Source organism: Talpa occidentalis, unplaced genomic scaffold (assembly GCF_014898055.3).
Source record: "Talpa occidentalis isolate TD23 unplaced genomic scaffold, MPIMG_talOcc4v2.1 talOcc4.4, whole genome shotgun sequence".
NCBI lineage: Eukaryota > Metazoa > Chordata > Mammalia > Eulipotyphla > Talpidae > Talpa > Talpa occidentalis.
The window spans coordinates 51,831,508-51,849,682 of NW_023604295.1; the positions used below are offsets into that span (position 1 = coordinate 51,831,508).

The 18,175-nt window shown below is 39.0% G+C and overlaps 2 protein-coding genes across 3 annotated transcripts in view; one reads left to right on the top strand and one right to left on the bottom strand.

Moving 5' to 3' along the window:
- SIDT1 (SID1 transmembrane family member 1) overlaps positions 1-18,175 on the bottom strand; it is a 93,646-nt gene that overhangs the window by 51,692 nt on the left and 23,779 nt on the right. Inside the window, exons 2-3 of the mRNA XM_037525541.2 lie at positions 7,980-8,101; positions 6,828-6,998 (exon numbers count right to left, since the gene is read on the bottom strand). Of these exons, the coding sequence (XP_037381438.1) occupies positions 6,828-6,998; positions 7,980-8,101 (293 nt within the window). The remainder of the gene's footprint in view (positions 1-6,827; positions 6,999-7,979; positions 8,102-18,175) is intronic.
- The window catches only part of SPICE1 (spindle and centriole associated protein 1), a 139,246-nt gene that overhangs the window by 37,721 nt on the left and 83,350 nt on the right, over positions 1-18,175 (top strand). The window lies entirely within an intron of this gene.

Sequence of the window (18,175 nt, forward strand, 5' to 3'; positions counted from 1 at the left end):
ACTCTTGTGCACGTTTAGATTTAGAGAAAGAAGCATAACAGTTTCAGTGTACTTGTTTTTAAAAAATAATCATAAAAGCAAATGTTCAGTCATTTAAATATAAAAACTGAACAGTGATTTTGTTTCCTTGTTTTGGCTAATTTGAGGGAAAGGAAGAGAAAGGGAACAGATGGAGTCAAGAGAGATGTGTGTGCAGGAGAAGATGAGGAAGAGAAGGATCCCTGGGGAAAGAAGAGGAGAAGGGGTAGGGGGAGAAAATGTATGCAAGAGATTAAAAAAAAAACAAAACAGAAGAAAGGAACGGGAGAGCAGAAAGAAAGAGTAGTGTAAAGAGAGCTTTCTTAAAGCTAAAGCTCAGTGATAACTGAGGTGAGTGCAGAGAGGACTCTGATTCACAGCATCTTACTTAAGAGAGCAAGTCCCTAGAACAGAACACAGTGGGCATTAAAGACCTTATTACCTTATTGCTGAAGGAAATTGGACTATGGATTTCTAAATACTCCTCCCTTATCTCCTTACTGCCATCTGTCATGAGCTCTCTTTGCTAACCTTAACCTTTCCACCTACCCTGTTGTCACCTGTAACCATCCATCTCATACCCTTGGCATTACTAGAAACTCTTGATGCACGTTAAATCCTATCCTTTCTTCCCTTCTCTGGGACTTTGCTTTTACCAAACCCAGCTCTTCTATAAATTTAAGCTGCCTTTGTACACCTTAGTTCATAAATATCCTCTAATCTTAACAATTCTAAAAATAAATAAAACCCTCCCAATGAAATTCCTCCCTCTTCCCTTTATCACTCCCTCCTCTGTTATTTTATAGTCTCCCTCTCCTTCACAGTTTCCTTAAAGAGTATCTACTCTCATCTCTCATTCTTTCCTTTCCTCTGTTATCAAGATTCTTTCTCTCCCTTTCCTCTGAAATTGCCTTTGCTAAGAGTAACAGTTACCTCCTAATTGCTAACTACAGTGACTTAACCCTTAATTTTCTTGACCTCTCTGTGAAACTTGACACTGTACCATTGCCTCTATCTTGGAACCCTTTCCTCCCTTGAACTCTGTGACACCTGCTTTCTCCCTTTTTCTCCCACACAATTGGCCATGTCTATTCAGACTCTTTTGATAGTTCCTGTTTCTCGTATCATTCTGCAGATTGAGAATGTTACCCACAGGTCTGTCCTTGATCTTGCTTTCCTTTGCATATTTTATGCTAATATACACACACAGAGAGACATACACATACATACACACAGTTACATATATGTATTCAATTGCCATAAAAATCACATAAATATTTAGTTGCCACAAAAAAAGGACACAAATTGCCAGTGACTTTCAAGTCTCTTTTTGCAGCCCAGAAATACCTCCTTAGCTCCAGTCACATACTGCCAGAATAGCGCCACACAGCGCCAGAATACTGATGCCTGCTGAACCTCTGCACTTGCCTGTCTTTCAAGCACTTCAGACTTCATATGATCAAAATGGAATGTACTATCATTTCCCTGATCCTGAATATTGTGTCTCTCTTAGTATACCTTAGTAGGCTTCTGACATCATTGTCGGAATTATCTTGGATTCCTCCCCTTTATCTTTTCTACGCTTGATTGATCATCAGCTTACTGATTCTAATAGTGTAAAAAGTAACCTGGATGCACCTGCTCCCACTGAAACACTGGCTTTGCTTAATACAGCATCCAGTGACAAAAACTGAAAAGTAACAAAAATCATTTCAGTGGTCTTCTCCAAATGCCAAAGGGTGATCCCCTAGCATGGCACAAAGCAAAATGGTCTAAAGATCTCTTCACTCATTTCCTCAAAAATTCTACTACTTTTCACAGCATGGTAGCTGAATGATCTCATTCAATACTTCCTCTCAAGACAAAGATTCAAGCTCTGTACCAGGAAGCTGCAAGTATAATTCTGCAACGTGTTTGTTGAATCTGAAAGTGTATTACTTGACTCTTTTTCTCATTTACAGCATAGTTGCTATCATTATGTTCAGGTCATAATCATTTTTGTTCTTCTCTACTCAAATAATATTTCATTTGCCTCTACCCTCTACTCTCTTGAGTTCACCTTCCACACTGCCACTGAAGTTATCTGAAAAAAATCAGACCTGTTCATGTAATTCTGTTGCTTAAAATTATTTAGTGAATTCACATCACTGAAAGGTGATCACATTCACTACAATCCCTAGTACAGATACCAGCTGCCAAAGGTCAAAAAGACCGTGTGCCACCTGTTTCTCCAGCCCTGTCTCCTGTCACTCCATCACAAGTGGCTTGTGGACCAGCCTTACTGAAGCGTTTTTACTCAGTCTGCCAGCTGCAACTTAGACCTCTCTCCTGTGAATCATGTTGGTATCTAACAATCTGCCAGACACCTGCACTTCAAATTTAACATGTCTCAAGGTGAACCCATCATCTCTTGCCTCCCTCCAAAGATGCTCATCTTCTCTAGTGGGGCCACCATCTATAAATTAGAAGATCATCCTTGACTCCCTTTCCCCTTAACATTCCTTACATTCATTAGGTGTCATCAGTTGTACCTCCAGATTACTCATTTCATCTCATTAACTTGACCACTGCGTCAGCCTTCTAATTTCTGTGCATCCAGTCTTGTTCTCTTTAAATCCATTCTCCATACAGCAATTACATTTTAGACAACTGCCTACCTTTCTTTTGATGCCCCTTCCAAGTTTCTCCCACCATATGATGAGGTGCCTGTCTGTTCCTAAAGCCCCCTGGTTGCCTCTCTGCAATTTCATACTCAGCAACTCTGAACAACTGGAAAAGGAGTGGTGACAAAGCTGTGTGTATGTGTTTGGAAGGAAGTGGAGGGGCAATAGATGGCAGGGAGTAATGCTTTAGTAAGAATTTTATTTTCAAAGCTGGATTTAAATAAATAAGTGCTTCATGGAATTGAGAAACATTTAGGGAAGCATAAAAATTGGAAGGACAATTTTAACTAGAAAGTAGAAATATCGTGTTATAGTGGGAAGAGCTCAGAACTGGGAGTCAGAAATAAAATCTAGTCTTGATTTTCCCTTTCCTACCTGTGTGAGTTTAACAAGTCATTTAAACTTTCTGGGTATCAGTTTATTCTGGAAAAATGAGGTGAATGGATTAGCTTCCTAAGGGTCCTTCCATCTTTAAAATTTATGATTTTATACACAAAAGAATCAGAGAATATGTTTCATATGCCTGTGGTCTGCCATTCAAAATCATACAAAGAAACTATGATGTTGGGAATTTTTAGTTAATTCTTTGGATCTCACCACAGCCCTCAGTTCTTCCCCATCACCATCACTCTTTGTATTTTTGGGTCACCAACCAGGCCAGTATGGGACAGTCCAGAACTAAGGGGAAGAGACACACATACATATCAGTTACCATATCTTCCCAGACTTATTCTCATAAAATCTCTAGTAACTGTACATTTTGAAATACTCTAAATGCCTGGCTGTTGAGGTCAAATCGAGTCGTAAGAAGTGGGAACAACAGAAAACAATGTGAGGGAACATGTTGACTTGTGCTTTTGCCAGCATGCACTTCATTCATTAACACTGTACAGAGTTAGGACCTTATGACTTCAGTTTCACATCATTCAGTTTTCCAGAGAATCTAATTAGCCTCATAGAAAGTCTCACAGAATTCAATATATTACCACCAGGTGCCAGTGACAAGTCAAAGGCACAGGCCAATCTATAAAAGTAAGGCTTCTCTGAAGTTCACACTGCACTCTAATGTGCTGCCATGTCCTTTAAATGGATAATCAAGATTTCCCATATTGTTTAATATCATAAATAGAATTAATTACTAAAACAAACATAAGTACTATATTAAGAAATTGTTTAATTTGATGTTCTTTAATTTGATGTAAAGAACATCAAATTAAACAATTTCTTAATATAGTACTTATGTTTGTTTTAGTAATTAATTCTATTTATGATATTAAACAATATGGGAAATCTTGATTATCCATTTAAAGGACATGGCAGCACATTAGAGTGCAGTGTGAACAGGACTGATCACAAAAATCTGCAAAGAGCTGATGAGACTCAGCAACAACAAAGAAAATAATCCAGTCAAAAAATGGGCAGAAGAGCTAAAAAGAAACTTCTCTGAAGAGGAAATGCAAATGGCCAACAGACATATGAAAAAATGTTCAACATCACTTGCAATCAGGGAAATGCAAATCAAAACTACCATGAGATACCATCTCACACCAGTGAGAATGGCACATATTAAAAAAACTAGCAACAACAAATGTTGGCGAGCATGTGGAGAAAAAGGAACTCTTCTGCACTGTTGGTGGGAGTGCAAACTGGTCCAACCACTATGGAGAGCTGTGTGGAGATTTCTGGACCTACTAAACATAGAGCTTCCATATGATCCAGCAATTCCACTCCTAGGTATTTACCCAAAGGACACAGAAACATCAATTCCAAAGAGCACCTGCACCCCTATGTTTATAGCAGCACTGTTTACAATAGCTAAGCTTTGGAAACAACCCAAATGCCCAAAAGTAGATGACTGGATCAAGAAGATGTGGTACATATATACCATGGAATATTACTCAGCATTCAAAAAAGATAAACACATGCAATTTGCAGCAACATGGATGGCGCTGGAAGGGATCATGCTCAGCGAAATAAGCCAAAAAGAAAAAGAAAAATACCGGATGGTCTCACTCATAGCAGGAATCTAGAAAACTTAAATAAGGGACCAGGAAAATGAATATAAGAAAGTGAAAATCAAAATCAACAAAAAACTATGAACCAGAGACACTTTTTGGGGGTTGGGGGGCAGGAGGGGAAGGATTGGGGTCAGAATGGGGCGTTTGCAATTGTATGGGGGAATATAAAAATAAAATTTAAGATTAAAAAAAAAAAATTGTTTAGAAAGTGCATTAACTCAGATGTACATTAAAATCACCTTTTTAAGGGACACTTTAAAATATGCATATTAAATGCTCAAACTCCCCTCTTAGACAGTCTGACTTAACTGATAGGTAGGTCTTATCCACAAGAGAATCTTTTTCTGCCTTTTTAGTGGGGGAAAGGGGTATGGTTTCCTTTGTTCTTGAAATTATCACTCACCTTTTAAAAACACAGATTAATGGGGAGGGACTTTGAAAAAATGCTGTGACTACTTTTCCATCCTTCTGACCCTTTAGTCACTCATCTACCCATGTGTCTCTATGGGTACAGCATTGTCAAGGTGTGTAAGAGAACACCACGATAATTATTTGATTCCTATTAGCAACAATATATGCTAAAGATATCTTAACTGCACTCACAAATTTAAGACTTTGGAAGAACAGACTATCCTAATAAGAAAAATAAGTATAGTATATTTTGTGTTTAAATATTCTGATTAAAAACAACCTAGTTGTTAAGGTATATCAAACAGAAAAGTGCACAAGTCATAAGTGCACTTGAATGAATAAATTACTAGGTAAATATAGCCATGTACTTCCTCTTTCCTCCCTGAAGATATCACTGTTCTGATTTCTAATATTATAGAATAGTTTTACTTGTGGGCCTCCCTGGTGGCGCAGGGGGTTAAGATGGGGGTTAAGATGCAACCTATGGAGCTGTCTGCAGCCACCACAGCACAAGTTCAATCCTCGGTCAGGGAGCGGCCAACATGGCGCAGCAGAACACTCCTGGCTCACCCATTGCTCCCCTTGGCAATGTGTTTCAGTGGATCTGCCTGTTCTGTTCCCCACTCTGTTTCTGGTGAGTCCTCTCACCCCTCAGGCCCCTGTCCTGTACCCCAGCTCTTGTATGCATGAATGGATAAATCTTTAAAAAAAAATAATAGTTTTACTTGTTCTTAAGCTTTCTATAGAGTAAAAAAGTATGTATTTCTTGTCTTCTTTTGTTCAATATTGTGCTTGTGAGATTTATAAATATTGTTAGCTATATTAGTAGTTCATTCATTTGTATTGTGTAATATTCCATAAGTGACCAGAACAACTAAACAACAGAACAACCCAATCTAGGAGTTAGGTATAGAACTGGAGTGGAGTTGTCATTATTTTTGAATTATAGCAATACACACACACACACACACACACACACACACACTCACAAACATGCACACTGTCTTTGGGTAAATATAAACATTGATTTTCCTTCTGAGATTCATATCTCTGTCCCAAAGTTCTATTGAGAGGTTCAGGTCACAGGATCATTTCTTCAAATATAGTTTGTGTTTGCTGAGATTGCCTCAGAAAACCTATTTGTTCCAGTAAAACTAGGTCTGGATATGGGGACACATAGACATATCTATCTTGGTGCCAGACTCAATGCCTAGACTCAAGGACTTCAAGATTCTTCCCCATAAGAAACTGGGGTCACAGAGGATAGGTGGGAAATAGGGATAACACCAGGAGTTTACCTGTTTTTCTTATCGATTTGTAGGAGTTTTTTATACATGCTGCATATGATTTATCAGCAATGTGTGCTGGAAATATATTCTTCTAGTCTGTGGCCTACTTTTTGTTCTCTTAATGATGCTATTTGATAAGTAAAATGTCTAATTTTAATATTACCAATTTAATGGTAGTTTCTTTTAAAATTATTTAAATACTAAGAAGGGAGGAAACGTTTGGAACTCTTGAGAAGCCTGGAGCTCCCAGAACAGATACTCTCTTACACAGAGAAGACCTACTGCCCAGAGTTTAGAAGGTTCAGTATGTCAAGGGAAACATTTCCTTATTGAATGTTGACCTGTAAGGGAGTGGGGGTAGTGTAGAGTATGCATGCACAAGCACAGGAAGCGCAAACAAGTGAACAGAGAAAGTGTGTCCTACTTACTGTAGCTGGAAGTGCTTGAGCTTGGTTACCAGCAGTTTGTACTGGGCACCCAGAGGTGCCATGGATGCTACATCTACAAATATCAGCTGCTGCAGAGGTCCTGTTTCATTGGTTGCTTCTGAAGGACATAAGGTGCGGCTTACTTCCTGGTAGTTGTAGCTCCTCTGGTATCTATAGCAACCAAAGGAGGAAAACCAGCAAGAATGAAGCTCAGTGAACAAGCAGAAAAAGAAGCCTGACTTATTTTACTTCTCCCCAAATATGTTTTCAAGTCCTTATGTTTTAAAATTCAGACTAGAATTATTGACAGTGATTTTAGAGTTTTTGGCATAGGGTTGTATGATGTAAAACCAGGGATGTCAGGACAGTTCCATGCTGAATCATGCAGGCTGTGTTTACATTACAATAGCCAAACTCTTAATTCAATGAGGAAAGCATATCAAACTCTGAAGGGGAATCAGTTAAACTATCATTTGATTCCATTTTTCTACTCCTCAAGATTTTGCTACATGGGACATAAAGAAAATCCCAGAGTCCAACTCAAGGCTATCAGTCAGTATCAACCCTCAAATTCCTCATTCTGTAGAAATTATTTAACACTATGCTATATACCCATGTCTATTCCTCTGGATTTTTTTCTTATTGGTGCTATTGTGCCTTATACTGCTTTCCTCTGTGAAAATATAAGCTCTATGAGGGCAGGGACTTTGTTGGTGTTTTTCTTTTTCCAATGCTGTATTCCTAGCATCTACCACTTAGAAATGCTCAATAAATACTGTGGAATAAAGAATGTACACAGTGGGCTTCTGAAGAATGGGGGTGGTTTTATTCCTTTAAGATGACTGCTGGTTCTAGCCCTGTCCTCAGTGAATGATCCACTAACCAACCAAAAGGCACAGAATATTCTAGGGTGGAATTAAAATGATGAAAGTTCTTTCAGGTGCAGCAAATCTGAACTTCAAAGAGGATAGAAACTGAACAGAGAGGAACAGGTCAGGTTTATACCATGACCAATTTTTGTTCTTAGGATCATAATATGCCAACATCCCAAAGGCCTTCTTTCTCCTTTCCACTAATGAAAATACCAATAAAGGACTAGAACCTTGAAAGAAATTAAATGAAGTGATGTTGTGCAGGAAAAGATCCACTTACAGTCCTTGGAAGAGCAGAGGAACCTGCCAGGACAGCACCGCTTTCTGCTGGCGAACTACAACGAGGACCGGGTAGTCGAGGTTCTCTGAGGAACTGTTCACATATACTCGCACAGCATTCACCTGTGAGCCAGGGCAGCAAGAGAGATAATGTAAATCATACACACGCACACGCGCACGCACACACACATGTATGCATATATATGTCGTAGCTGTCACCTGAAGCTCTGATGGACTTCTGTTTCTCACATTTGCTTCTGACCTGTGGTAATCTGATGCCCCAATTGATCAATGTGTGAAATCATCAAGGAAGTTTTTAAAAAATGATGCTTGGGTCCAACCTACCAAAATTCTAATTTAAGTAGTCTTACTTGTAAAGTGAATATGGAGGCCTCAAAGGGCAGGCTGAGAAGTTTGAATTGGGCAGTCAACACAGGATTTTGAGAATAAGCCCAGAACAGAACAAGAAAGATAGAGATGTCTTTTTTTAATTGTTTTAAATACTAATGCTAAAGATGCAGATATCTTTTTTTTTTTTAAAAGGTCTACAAGTGTCTCAATTGCTGACAAATTTTAATTTTATTTGAAAAAATTATCATGTGCTTCAAACCCAAGTGTTATTGCCACATTTTACTAAAACCTACCAGATGGCCTGATGCTTCCCAAGCAACAGATACCACAGGAGCTGAATATTCTTTTTGTCCTGCTCCAAGGCATAAATCAATCCCTGACACAAAATACTTTTTTATATCAGCAACTCCATGGCTCCTTCTGAATACACGTCAACCCAAAGACTTAACAATATTGTTAAGCTATTGTAGAAGCTATTAAAAAATTAAACGGTGGCCAAGGATCTAGATGATTTTGGTGTTTTCCTTCAGTTTTTATAATGCCATTGGCAACATGGAAAGAGCAAAATAGAAGAAAGGGAAAGTAAAAAGAATAAGAAAAATTTGAACTTTCACATGAGATTTTTTTTTACCTCTGATGTCTTGAAGCCCTAGTGTAGCCTCAAAAACTTACTTAGTAGGGGAAAGAAAATGAAACAAGAAAATCCTACAGTTAAACCTTGAAGACCTGTCACATGTTCGAAATGAAATAGAGAGGAGACAGATATATTATTATTTGGCTCTTTTCTAGTCATTCTCCTTGATCAGGCCACTTGGCTTTTTAATGCCTGGGAAGAAATACTTGCTCATGAAAGGAGCATTTTTCTCCTGCCTACACCATGTTTCCATGGAAATTATGCTGTAGCAGATGATTGCCAAAACCCTGTCCTCAAAGCAGACCTCTTTCCTAATTTCTGGCTATTCCACAGGTACCGCAAACTCAACCTCTCTGAAATGAAATCTGTCACTCCTTTTACTGCTTACTTTAATTTCTTCTGAATTCCCTTCCTTGCTTGATGACTGGCCTCATATACAGCTATGAGCCTCAAACCTAGAGTCATCCTTGAATCCTACTTCTTTATCTTTCTCAATCATTAGGTCATCAAGTTCTACTGCTTCTGTCTTCATATTGTTCATATCCAGGTCCTCCTGTCCACCCCCAGTGACACTCTCATAGTTTAGTCCTTCATCACAGTGACCTCTGATACAACACTGTGAAGTATATGCTTCCTCTGTCTTCCTCTAGTGCCTGGCAGAATGAAGTATTTTGTTTTATTTATTTATTTTTTAAGAGGCATGTATTTTTATTTATTTATTTATTTGTTTGTTTGTTTCTTTGTTTGTACATGCACTGGGTACAGTGAGAAGTGCGGGAGTGAAGTATTTTATTTTATTTTTTTTAAGAAGTATTTATTTATGCACACAAGAACTTGGGTACTGGCCAGAGGTGTGTGTCGGGGGTGGTGGTGAGAGGATTCACCAGAGACAGTGTGGGGAACAGAACAGGCAGATAGACTGAAATACACTGCTGAGGGGAGCAGCAGGCGCGTCAGGAGAGGTCTGCTGCGCCATGTGGGTAACTTCCTGGCCGGGGATCAAACTTATGCTGCAGTGGCTGTGGATAGCTTCATAGGTTGCGTCTTAACCCCTAGCGCCACCAGGGAGGCCCAGAATGAAGTAGTTTAAAAGCAGTCTCACGTTTGAGGTTCATAACACCAACACTGACCAACAACATACAACATGTATTTTGAGAGCCCGCTTGAGTCTGGCTCAAATCTGCAACAGTTATATCTGACGCAAAACCTAAGGAAAACTGTGAACTTGGCAAGCTTCATCTTTAGCTTGTCTGTTTCCCTTCTTATTACCAAAGGTGCAATGACCTCCTTGCTTCTAGGCATTTTGTAGCAGAAAAGATTGCCCTCTATTTTTATTTTTCTTTTACAGTTTAAGGCAAGGCCTCTCAAATTTTAGTGTGCTTTTAGCATTCAGAACTTTTAGTCCCACCCCTGGCATTTCAGATTCAGAAGCAAATCAGGAATCAAACTTTAAAAGAATACATTTTTAACAAACATGCTGGGGAAATCTAATGCATATGGGTTGAAGTCTATACTTTGGGCTAGAGAAACTACCAAAGAAACTACCCCATTTGTCAGCAACTAATCAACTTTCCATTATCGGGAGATTTACAACCATGAGATCACCAAAGTCACTAGCATGGATGGAAACTGGTGTCTGGTGGGGCTGAATCTGGGACTAGCAGAAACCAGGTCTGCTGGGAAAAGATCAGAACGGATACATCACTGCCAGGGTTATCCCACTTTACTGTTTATCGCCACAGCCTAATTTTATTCCTGGTCTGGCTCTTGTAATCTACTTACTTTTTTATTATTTAATAATGATCTTACTAATTACAATAGAAACAAACACAAGGATGCTGGCATAATAAATTGTAAAACTATGTTAGAGTAGGAGATAGAAGACATAGGCAGTTTTTCAAGATGAACAGATAATGCATTACCCCTAGAAAAGGATATTCAAATTATGCTTTGCTTATCCAGAGGCGAATGTGTAGCTGAGAAAATTTAATTATACTTGCAGCAGTGAAGTAGGCTGTGTAAGGGCAAAAGCAAATGAAGGACAGGACACTGATCATGCATAATGGACCCTGAAACCTTGTAACAGCCCATTCTTTAGAGGCCAGGTTTTCCTTCCTGTTGCTTCTTCCTGTTGTCATGACAAGGACACTTTTATTACATAGATCTTATTTTTTCCCCTATGTTTACAGCAACAGGAAACTGCATTATAGCTAAGAGAGAATTATTTAAGAACTCCCATCTCTGATACTACATAGATAGCAGTTATGAAAGGTCTTAAAGCTTAGAGACTCCCTTTTTAATCTTTTTGAACATGTCAGCAGGGAAAAATTCAAAATTATAATAGGTACTGTAATTGAGTTACATAAAAAGGATGAAAATGACTTTAACTCAAAATCTAGTTTGTTTTTGCTAAAATGATGAAGCTGTAGGCTTAGTTGATACATCAGATTAAGAATCAGAGATTGCTTTCCACTAATAAACACATCACTCTTCTATGTGAGCTTGCAAAATGAATTCCATCTATAAAAGGTTACAATAGTATTTGTTAATGGTTCCTTTCCCTAGTGTGCAACTGCTTTAGTAACTCATTTATGTTCACTAGCTGTGTACTTTGGAGGTGTTTAGGTTCCTCCCTCCCATTTCCCTCCCTCCTACCTCCCTCCCTCCCTCCCTCCTTCTCTACCTTCCTTCCTCCCCCCCCCCCCACATCATTCTTCATACATTCACTGAGTCAGCAACTATGGGATACGCTGGAGATATATTAATGACATGTTTATGTTTGAGATGCTCAGTCTAGTCAAAGGGACAAGTGAAAAATCCATACCGATAGTATAATGTGATGATAGTACAGTTACAAAATGATTAGATGCTATGGGCACAAGAAGGAAATGCTTGCAACCCATGTGGGGGAGTCAGGAAAAATAACACAGAGGTTGATCAGTCACTTCATATGTTAGGATGAAGTGGGCTCGTCCATGTATGTTCTGTCATTGCCTGCTTGGGGCATACACATGACCTTGATTTACAATGTTAGAGAACCTTACATCTAGGAGGATGCTCAAGGAGGTCATTTAGTCCAAAGTTCGATTACAGATGAGAAGTCCAAGACATAGAGGTGATGTGATTTCCCCAAGGACACTTAGCTATGGAAAAATCATGAGTAGAACCTAAGCTTCTTATATTCCAGTTTTCATGCAATAGTTGGTCAGAACAAGCTATCATCACAATTTTAAATCTCTGACTCCACTGCATACCACCACAGATACAGGTATTTCCTATTATTCCAATGTGAAATGAAGAAGCAATGTAAATACCTCGAATGAAGGAAAGAGAGAAGACACATACCAAGAGATATTATTTGTACATGTAAAACAGACAAAATATCACTAACTTGACTATATAAAGAATCTAACTCTTGAGAGAAATATGGCAATCCAATGGAAAAATGGGTAAGGGATATAAACAACAACTAAAAAGGAGAATGACCCAAAATTATGAAACATAGGAAGACACACAGTCTCTTTACTCTCAGTTGAAAAGTACTTTACTCTCAAAAGTACAACAACAGCACATATTCAAGGATGTAGGGAAATAGGAATTCTTGCGTATTGCTTAACAAAATGTTACTTGGAACAACCACTTCAGATAGCAATTTGGCAGTATCTACTAAAGCTGAAGATGAGTTCACATTGCATTTCAGCATTTTTTTAAAGATCTATTTTATTTATTTATGCATACAAGAGCTGGGGAGTAGGCCAGAGGTGCAGGGGTGAGGGGAGGAGTGAGAGGATTCACCAGAGACAGAGTAGGGAGCAGAACAGGGAGGATTGACTGAAATACACTGCTGAGTGGGTGAGACAGGAGAGGTCTGCTGCGCCATGTGGGTTAGCTCCCTGGCTAGGGATTGACCTGGTGCTGCAGTGGCTGCCAGTAGCTTGATAGTGCTGGAACTTAACCCCTTGTGCCATCTGGGAGGCCCGCATTCCAGCATTTCTTTTTCCTTTTTTTAAGATTTATTTATTTATTTATTTATTTATTTATTTATTTATACAAGCACTGGGTACAGTCAGAAGCGCGGGAGGGTGAGAGAATTCACCAGCGCCAGAGCAGGGAGCAGAGCAGGCAGACTGACGAAGTACACTGCTGAGGGGAGCAGTGGGTGTGGCAGGAGAGATCTGCACGCCATGTGGGACCCTCGCCAGTGGCCGGGGATTGAACCTGCTCTGCAGAGGCTGCGGGCATCTTCGCAGCCCAGCGTTCAAACACTGTGCCACCAGGGAGGCCCCATTCCAGCATTTCTACCCCTAAATTTATACACAAGAAAAACTGTCTAACATGTTCACAAGAATCATGAACAAGATGTTCATTGAAAGCATTGGTTGCGATAATAAATTTGGAAATAACCTAAATCACAACAAAAATAAGCTGGATAACAGGAGTATAAATAAATAAATTGTATTCCTATAATGAAATGCTATCTAATGCTTAAAAATGAGTGAAGTAGAGTATGGATCAGTTTGGTAAACTCTCAAAAAGATAAGTTGAGAGAGCAGATTTCACAAGAACACATACTGCATGATTCCATTTACATAAAATTTGTAAACAAGCAAAATAATACTATATCTTTAGTAAAATATGTATACACAGAAATGATAAATACCAAGTTTAAAATAATGGTTTTCAAAAACTTTAACAGATCATCCCCACTTCCCATTTTAATTGGTACTAGTGGAAAGCAGAAAATTCCTGGGTTGAAGACAAAGGACTTTATTGTTTTTGGCACAGCAAGCAACATGCGCATCAGCATGTTTGCATCAATTTTCCTTGTCCCCAAGGGCCATGCAGGTGATGTGACTGGGCCCAGATGGGCTCCTATATACCTGAAGTAGGTTGCATTACAGGGGAAGAACCATGAGCTCAGGAAACCTGTATCTTTCATAATGGGAAGTAAGCCTGACCTTTGCTCCAGGGAGAGAGACTGTCTCTATCTTTTGAAGCAGTTTACTATACAAATACCTTTGAAACAAATGAGAAAAAAATTCACTCAGGTCTTTTCTGTGAGATGTGGAGAAATCAAGAGACCTATGAAGAAATGTTTTTTCCTAATGGTGACTATTGGAGGTGTAGGAAATGGAATGGAACCAGGATGGGGGTAAATAGGAAATTGGCTTTTATTTCTTAAACTGAGTTGTGGGCACATAACGGTTACATTATTTTCTATACACATTTATATGTCTGAGGTATTTCATAATGTGCTTACCTTAGCGTTTGCTTACTTCGGAGTGAAAAATCTCATTTTCCACGGTTATTCAAAGGTAACGGAAAACACTTGATCCCAAATGCAGTCTTACTGCTCTTCTGGCTTATTTCCCCATAGTCTATCCTTACTCCACTGCTTGACCTGCTTTTGCTAATTTCATTGATTAGGTGATTATAGTATCTACCTGTATCTGTCTGTCATCTGTCAACTATAGTTGACATCTGTCAACACTAGTTCAAGATGTAGTGCTAAAAAAACACCAGCTGTTTGCTGCCTCTACTTTTGTTTCGGCCAGCTGCAGAACTTTGCATTGTTTTTGGGCTCATTAACATGACTCATTTCACCATTGCTCTACCCTGAAAAAGAAATATGGCTGGGGAACCAAATGAATCTAATACTACATTGATCAGTGATGTGTTAACCTAGATTCTGTGTTACTGGGTAGATTCATTTCCTATGTATGTTATTACAAAGTACCACAAAATGGGTGACTTCAAAGATGAGATTGATTCTCTCACAGTTCTGGAGACTGCAGCCTGAAGTCAAGGTATTAGCCAGGCCATACTCCCTTTGAGACTCTGGGCCCCATACTTCTTGCCCCATCCTAGCTTCTGACCGTTAATCCTTGGTGGTCCTTGACTCACAGCTACCTCACTCCCATTTCTTCTCTGTTGTCATATGGTGTTCTCCTCAAATTTCCCTCTTCTTCTAAGGATTTCAGTCACATTGGACTTGGGTTGTCATCTTAACTTGGCTGCACCTACAAAGACCCAATTTCATAAAAACGTTCACAGTGAGGGGTAGGACTTCAACACACATTTGGGGAAAATGTAAATCAACCCCTAGCATTAGACTTGTAGAGTCTTTAAGCATCAAAGCCATTTTCCCTGACTCTACCTTTCCCTGACTATCAGCTTACCTCCAGTTTACCTCAGGTCTGTCAAGACCCCTCATGTGCCGTGAAGGCAGGCCTGCTGGGAGAGTTTATTATGTGACAGTTGTATGAAAACAGCTGTCTCTAGACAAAGTGACCTTGCGGTTCTGAGTGTCTTCTTATTAGAGGCTAGAAAGCCCTACAAAGCATTTTATTCCAGCTTTTCATAACTATTGCACGGAACTGAGCTGCTTCAAGTTTTATGTTTTTATTTTAGGAAAAATAAAAGCATTAAAATAATTCCTGTAGTTATTAATAAGACTTCTGTCTGATGCAGCCTTGGAAAGCCATCTGCTGGGAGCTTATGCCATGATGAAGAAAGATAGGTAGAACTGAATTTTATTGTCAACACTAATATCTGTCTGAGTGACTGTGGACAAATCATGTAAATTCTCTGGATCTCAGTTTCCTCAACTACAGAATGGGAATAGTAACACTCAAACTTTCCACCTCCTTAGACTCTGGGTGACAGCATTTCTTGACCTGTGGAGCAGAGGGCGGAGTTAACCTTCAGGCTTTGGGTGGAGGCAGTGCTTTTCCATTCCCACACATTCACCCGTCCATCAGTTAATTGGCGGTTTCCCATTGTGGACACACTTATAAGTCCAGTCACCTCTGACAAAGGAGAAGTTTCTACCATCCATCTCACGTAGGATATTAATTTCCTTTCACTGCTTGACTTCCGGCTCTCCTGGAACAACTCATTCATTTCATTTTAAAGAGCATTTTACCCCCTTGGGAGCAGTTTATCCCCTATAGTTTTGAATTCTTATTATTTTTGACTCAGAGCACTTTTCTATGACACACACTTTCCAGATCTCATTTTACTGTTTCATTATGCCAATAATAATCTAGATACAAGTATATTCATATATTTTCTCTCTTTTTAGTTTATGATCTAAATTTTACATTGAAAATTTCAGCTCCAGTAAAAAACATGGGAAAAAATTGAAAAAAGATAATAATTGACAGGCTAGTAATACAAAACAATACATAGTCTAGATTCTAACTACTTGAAGAGGAAACTTGTTCATTCAATAAATATTTGACTGCCAGTTTTGTGGCAGGCATTTTTCTGGGCACAGGAGATAAATTAAAAAGTAGTGTAGACATGATCAGTACTACCCTCACTGAGATTATAGGTTTGCACATGGCATGCCAATTCAACTAATAATTGTATGACATTGACTTTGAGGGGGTACATTTTCCTAAAGAACGAGAGAAATTAATCTGAAAAATGCTAGACAGAACAAGAGAAAAGTCCAAACAAAGGGAACAGTGTAGTAGACCTAAAGGAGGCAGGAAAGGAGAGGTAAAGAAAAGAGAGAGAAGGCATAAACCCTCTTTGAAGGGTTAAGAGAAAAGCAGTTTGGCTGGAGGCCATTACAATTCTGAAGAAGCTTAAAGTCTCTTTAGGTTGGGGAAGTTGGGACTTTAAGGGTAATAGAAAGTCTTTTGGAAGGTTTTAAGTCCCACCACCCTGTTGCCAGCCCTATCCCTGGAAACGCAGTGTTGCCTCTCTTTCTGTGAACAGCTGCTTCCCTGAATCATTGCTTCCCAAATCAGTGTTGGGGGAAAGAAGATCTGGTTGGCAGCACCGAAACCATATCCTTCTGCCTCAGTTGTCAGGGGAGTGATTGTTCTTAATTCTTTAGAATTCTTTAGTAGTATTTCAGTAATATTTCTCTCCTTTTGTTTTCTTCTTCTGAGACCCCAATTGTGCAGATGTTATATTCTCCTGCCCTCCTAATTTCTTAAATTTTCTCTTCATATTTTACGTCTCTTCAGTAGATCCTCAACCAGTTGGTACCTCAACTTGATCTTCCAGTTCTCTAGGTTCATTTTAATACCCAATCCACTTCTGAGGTTTTTATGTAAATAGTATTACTTCTTAAGTCTGGAATTTTGGATTGGTTTATCTTTCTAACTAGCTTCCTTTTTATTTTTAAAGATTTATTTATGCATACAAGAACTGGGGTACAGGCCAGATGTGCAGGGGATGAGAGGATTCACCAGAGACAGAGTGGGGAGCAGAACAAGCAGACTGAAATACACTGCTGAGGGGAGCAGTGGGCGAGGCAGGAGAGGTCTGCTGTGCCACGTGGGTTGCCCCCTGGCTGGCTGCAGAGGCTGCGGACAGCTTCACAGTGCTGTGCTTAACCCCTTGTGCCACCCAGGAGGCCCCCTAACTTGCTTCGTTTTAACAGTGTCTTCCTATCATATTTCTTATTTCAAAATATCACTCCATTTTTTTAAAGTAAGTTCATTATTAATTTATTCATTTTGAAGTGATTGAAAATTTATTCCATTTATGAACTGCAACTGTTTTCTAAGTTAGCTTTGTTTTATGATTTTCCAGCATTATTTAAATCAGACATGCCTTATAAATGTGATAGCTACTAGATGGATAAGGACAGATTCTGTAGTAAGACAGCTTAACAAGGGAATTCACATATTTTACAATATATAGCAAGAAATGTAAAAAAAAAGATTGTCATTTATGATAGAGAAAGAGTTCAACTTCGTTAACTGGGTATTTCTCTTTAGTTAAGTGCCCAACAAGGCTTTTGGTTTATTTTATTGAATCATAAACAGAGTTTCCATAACAGAACAAAACAGATTTGCAGCAAATTTCTCAAAAATAAAGTATTTTTTATGGCTAAAAGAGTTGCATTGTATTTTCCATTAATGGAAAGTTGACTTCATTTTTAAAAGGATAATCATGTTTCTAATTCATATTTGCCTTTTTCAAAGAAGGCCTGTTACTGTCTTCAGAGATCCCTCACCTCTTCTTTCATAAAGACCTGTTTCTGTTACTTCTGGTAAAGGTTCAGTCTGAGGTCTCTCATAGAACTTCCTTCTACAGATCTGTTGTTATTTTCTCTCATGAACTCTCATTCCCTGTGGTTTGGACAACCTAGGGTACCTAGACTACCCTAGAGAGAACCACAGAAGGGAGAGGAGCTAAATGTGAGGACAGTTCAGCACAGAAGGAGGAACTTCCATAGCTGAAGAGTC